General features: G+C 60.2%; 1 protein-coding gene across 1 annotated transcript in view; it reads left to right on the top strand.

The window, feature by feature from the left end:
* The window catches only part of DNAH1 (dynein axonemal heavy chain 1), a gene marked incomplete in the record, with an annotated part of 89,651 nt that overhangs the window by 50,313 nt on the left and 34,238 nt on the right, over positions 1-5,100 (top strand). The window contains 8 exon segments of the mRNA XM_027768604.1: positions 122-243; positions 354-459; positions 1,198-1,377; positions 2,182-2,322; positions 2,896-3,059; positions 3,271-3,384; positions 4,105-4,293; positions 4,560-4,665. Of these exon segments, the coding sequence (XP_027624405.1) occupies positions 122-243; positions 354-459; positions 1,198-1,377; positions 2,182-2,322; positions 2,896-3,059; positions 3,271-3,384; positions 4,105-4,293; positions 4,560-4,665 (1,122 nt within the window).

Genomic DNA, 5,100 nt, shown 5'->3' with positions numbered 1-5,100 from the left:
TCCCTCCCAGGCCCTGCTGAGGAGCTGAGGCTGGCTCAGGTGCTCCCCAGCCAGCCTGCCCTACTGCCTCCCCCTGGACCATGCTCACTCCCAGTTTCTCTCCCCGGCCCGGGCCCTCTAGGTGATCAACGTATGTGCCGACCAGCGGCTGCTGGACAGCCTGCGGGACTGCAACAAGCTGCTGGATCTGGTGCAGAAGGGGCTCAGCGAGTACCTGGAGACCAAGAGGAGCGCCTTCCCCAGGTGGGTACCAGCCAGCCCTGTCAGTGTCTGCCCAGGCTAGGGTATGGGGATGTCAGCAGGGGCCCAGCGCACCTGTCTGACCCACTCTCTTACCCTGACTCCCCTGTCAGATTCTACTTCCTGTCAGATGATGAACTGCTAGAGATCTTGTCCCAGACAAAGGACCCCACGGCCGTGCAGCCCCACCTGCGCAAGTGCTTCGAGAACATTGCCCGGGTGGGTAGTGGGGCCAAGGGCTCTGGGGTACCTTCCAGGGAGAACATCTCTCCTCTCACACCAAGCCCTTGTAGCAGGAAATGAGGTGGATGTGAGATTCCTGGTGTTTGGAGACATACTGGGGCCTCCAGAACCCCCAGCTCAAGGGTTCTTGGCCTCCAACTCCTCAGGGACATCCAGTCCCCTGGCACCCTGGGTCGGTGGCTGGGGTTACAAACCCTTGTGGCCAGAAGGCTTGTGTCTTGCCTCACATTCTCCTCCTCTACAGAGGAGGCCACCGGGCCTGTGCAGGACAGAGACACACAGGGTAGACTTAGCCTCCCCCTCCAAGTGCCTGCTTCAGGCCAGGCCACGCCTGGGCTAGGGCCAGGCTGCAAGGGGACAGGGCAGACCCCACCTGCCCATATGCAGTGGGAAGGCCCAGCTGAGATAGGTGCCCTGAGGAAGGTGGAGGGCACCGGTGGAGGTAGCCCTGGGACAGGGTGGGCAGTCCTCTGGGCACACCTGAGGAACTCCTGCTTGCTCCACTTGCCTGCAGCTGCTGTTCCAGGAGAACCTGGAGATCACCCACATGTACTCGGCGGAGGGCGAGGAGGTGCAGCTGTCTTTCTCCGTCATCCCCTCCAGCAACGTGGAGGATTGGCTGCGGGAGGGGGAGCAGTGGAGGTAGCCCTGGGACAGGGTGGGCAGTCCTCTGGGCACACCTGAGGAACTCCTGCTTGCTCCACTTGCCTGCAGCTGCTGTTCCAGGAGAACCTGGAGATCACCCACATGTACTCGGCGGAGGGCGAGGAGGTGCAGCTGTCTTTCTCCGTCATCCCCTCCAGCAACGTGGAGGATTGGCTGCGGGAGGTGGAGCACAGCATGAAGACCAGTGTGCGCGACATCATCGAGAGGGCCATCAGGGCCTACCCCACGGTAGACCGCGCCCCCAGCCCGTTTGCCCCACATGGTGCTTCTCTGCACCAGCCTGCTGCGTCCTTGGGTTACGGCACTGGCAGTGGCTGCTCTGTCAGCCCTGGGGTCTTGGGGGCTCAATTCTTTCCACACCCATTCCTGAAGTGAGACTTGCTCCTAATAATAATTGTGAATGCTGTTGCATTTCAAGTACTCACGGTGACCCAGGCCCTGGCCTAGAACCTCGCCTGTGTTCCTCTCTCAGTCCCACACCAGCAGCCGTGCTGCAGGCTAAGCCCATCCTGCAGTCAGTTCAGAGGTGTTTTCTGCTGAAGGGCTTGTGATTAGCAGGTGACAGAGCCAGGATTTGAACCCACAACTCCCACCCCTCTGCTCCTAAGTCTCCTCTGCTGTGGAAGTAATGATTCTGCCCTTCCAAGAGGCACAGAGCTTGACGGCTTCTCTGCTTTTTTTTAAGTGGGGGGAGGGGGCGAGAAGGGGGCAATTTTTGATAGGGTCTTGCCATGCCACGAGCCTCCTGCTCCAGCCTCCCAGTTATCTAGGACCCCAGGCATGTACCACTGTGCCCAGCCTGCTCGGGTCAGGTCAGGAAATGAACCCAGGCCTGCGCAGCCTCAGCCATCACTCTGGTACCCTCCTGCTTGTACCACTGTGGCTGGGCATGGCACCTCTGCTTCTGAGGGACAGGGAGAATGAACATGAGCCCAGAGTTTAGAAGGCTCATGTGCAGGCAACATTCCAGAAGCAGAAACGGGTCAGGGCTGGCTGCTGCCTGGGCCATCTGTCCCTTTGTCATCTTCCCAGATGCCCAGGACCCAGTGGGTTCTGAACTGGCCTGGCCAGGTGACCATCGCTGGGTGCCAGACCTACTGGACCATGGAGGTGGCGGAGGCTTTGGAGGCCAACAACCTCAGTAGCCGGCTGTTCCCCCAGCTCTCCCAGCAGGTGGGAGTCAAGCAGGTCTCTGTCTGTTCCCCCCACATATTCACACCCTGGGAGAACCCAGGCCCCCTGGAGCTTTGTCCTATGTGGAGCCTGGAAGAAGCCTGGGATCGGGTCTAAAGATAGAAGGCCGGACGTCCCTGAAATGAGCATTTCACATCCAGCCACCTGCAGGAGGGTCCAGGAGCCTGAGGGGAGGTCTGAGGCCAGAAAGGTGTCCCCCTCCTGATGGTCAGATCACCCAGGTCACTCTTATGCCACCCATTGGGCCATCGTTGCTCTGTGCACCAGTTTGTCACCATGCTCCTGCCTCGAGCTCCTTTCTAGGCTCCACGCTGGCCCTCACGGGGTCGGGTGGCACTGTACGCCCTAGGGAAGCAGCTGTCACGAGGTGCATTTTCTCCTCCATTTTCATTTACTTCCCTCCCCCAACCTGGTCCCTATACTCCTCCTACCCCAGACCATCAGAAGTCCCAGAATGGAGGGGCTGTTCACAGCGGAAGCCTACTTTCTATACAAGGGAGGGGAAGCCTCCCCTGGGCTCCCCAGTCTCTGACATCGCTTCCACCCCTGCAGCTCAGTGACCTTGTGGCTCTGGTGCGGGGGAAGCTGTCCCGCATGCAGCGGGCAGTGCTGTCGGCACTCATTGTCATTGAGGTCCATGCCAAGGACGTGGTGAGCAAGCTGATCCAGGAGCACGTGGTCAGCGTGAATGACTTCGAGTGGATCTCACAGTTGAGGTGAGGGCATGGGGGGCCATCCCAGAGCCAGAACAGCCGCCAGGAGAGGCCTGTGGTGGCAGTGTACAGAGTCATTTAACAGTAGGCTGGTCCTTGCCCTTGAGTCTCTGGGACAAACTGGGCCGGCTGCCCCGATGCCCTTGTTCCCTCTCCCTGACTGTCCCAGTGGCCTGCGGTCCCGTGGCTGAGGGCCCCCTCCCTGCACCGTCAGGTACTACTGGACGAACAACGACCTGTACATCCGCGCTGTGAATGCTGAGTTCATCTACGGCTATGAGTACCTAGGCAACAGCGGGAGGCTGGTGATCACGCCCCTTACCGACAGGTGCAGAAGCCCCCCACACACTCCCTCCCACACTGAGGCCTGCCCTCAGCTCTCAATGGCCCAGGAGTCCTGGTCCACAGCCACTCCATCATAGTCTAGTCTTTCAGAGCAGCACGGGATTAGGACAGACTCTGCCCATCAGGCTGAGTGACCTTGGGTGGTGACTCAACCCCTCTGTGCCTCAGTTTCTTCTAAAGCCTCCTCAGGGTGGTCTTGAGAACCCCATGAGCAGATGCATGCGAGGCTCCCTGCACATGTGTGGTGCTCAGCGAGCAGCTAGTGGACACGAGCTTGACTATTTCCCAGCCAGCCCCGCCTTTAAATGTGCTAGAGGAGTTGATCATGAGAGCAGTAGCAGGCGAGTCCTCCCTAAAGTGAATGATCCCCATCTGAAGCATCATTTCATGCTGCCCGTATTTAGTGCCAGCTGGATTTACATGTGGGGTTTTGAACAAGGGGAGGGCAGTGTTGGCCGTCCCAGTGGGTCCCTGAGCCTAGCTCTGCAGGGCAGTGAAATGGGGCAGGGAAAGCACTGGACAGGGGGCCACAGACTCTACTCCTGATCCCATGGTTAGAGCGGGGCACACCTGGGGCCCTGAGGGGGATGGGGAGTGAGAGCCACACCTGTACAGGGCCCAAGAGGAGGGGGCTGTCCTAGGCCTGTGAAAATCCCCGGGAAGGAGGAGTGCCCAAGACGGTGTGGCCATGCCTCTCCTGCAGGTGCTACCTGACCCTGACTGGAGCCCTGCACCTCAAGTTTGGAGGTGCACCAGCTGGTCCAGCTGGCACAGGAAAAACCGAGACCACCAAAGACCTGGGCAAGGCCTTGGCTATACAGACCGTTGTCTTCAACTGCTCTGACCAGCTCGACTTTATGGCCATGGGCAAGTTCTTCAAGGGCCTGGCCAGGTGAGGCTGGGTGTGAACAGCGGGAAGGCCAGCCCTCCTGGGTGAGGGCACTGCCCAAGAGGAGCCTCACAGCACGGGGGCGGGCAGATGCGGTGATGGGTCAAAGGTTCACCCGGTGAGCACTGAGGGGTAGGCAGTAGGGTGGAGGCTGAGTTAATAGAGATCGCCACCAAGGGCTTCCTCCCCAGCAGTCAAAGCGGGCCCTTGGAGGGAGCTGCCAGTGGGCTTTGAGTGCACATTCCCACCCAGTGTTCTGCCTCTCTTAGTGCTGGGGCCTGGGCCTGCTTTGACGAGTTCAACCGCATCGACATTGAGGTGCTGTCTGTGGTGGCCCAGCAGATCACCACCATCCAGAAGGCACAGCAACAGCGGGTGGGCCTCGGGTTGCCACCCTACTCCACCTGCCGCCCTCCCCGGCCCCACTCTGCCCATCGCCCTCCCGATCCTGCTCTGTCTGCCACACCCATGCCACCATGTGGCTCCCAACCCTGCAGGATGCAAGGCCAGCCCTCAGGCCTGCCCAGGGTCCAGCTCTCTCATCTCTCAGTGGGTATACACTGTCCCCTTCACCCTTGCAGAGCTGCCCCTGGAGGCCGTAGGCAGGTCGTGACCTGACTGGGTCCTGAGATCTTAGACCAGATCCTGCCAGAGCATCCGGAGTATTATCAGACTTCCCATGGTCCCGTGGGTGTCTAAGGAGGGGCTGGAACCACCCTGGAGTCCAGGGCAGGGCAGTCCAGCCCCAGGTTGACCAGCTGTGGCCATGACAGGGGCATCAATAGGCAATGAGGTGGGGGCAGAGCTGGG

This window comes from Tupaia chinensis, unplaced genomic scaffold, assembly GCF_000334495.1.
Source record: "Tupaia chinensis unplaced genomic scaffold, TupChi_1.0 Scaffold147003_1, whole genome shotgun sequence".
NCBI classification, from domain to species: domain Eukaryota; kingdom Metazoa; phylum Chordata; class Mammalia; order Scandentia; family Tupaiidae; genus Tupaia; species Tupaia belangeri.
The sequence above is the reverse complement of the archived record's forward strand: the minus strand, read 5'-3'. Positions and strand labels throughout refer to the sequence as shown.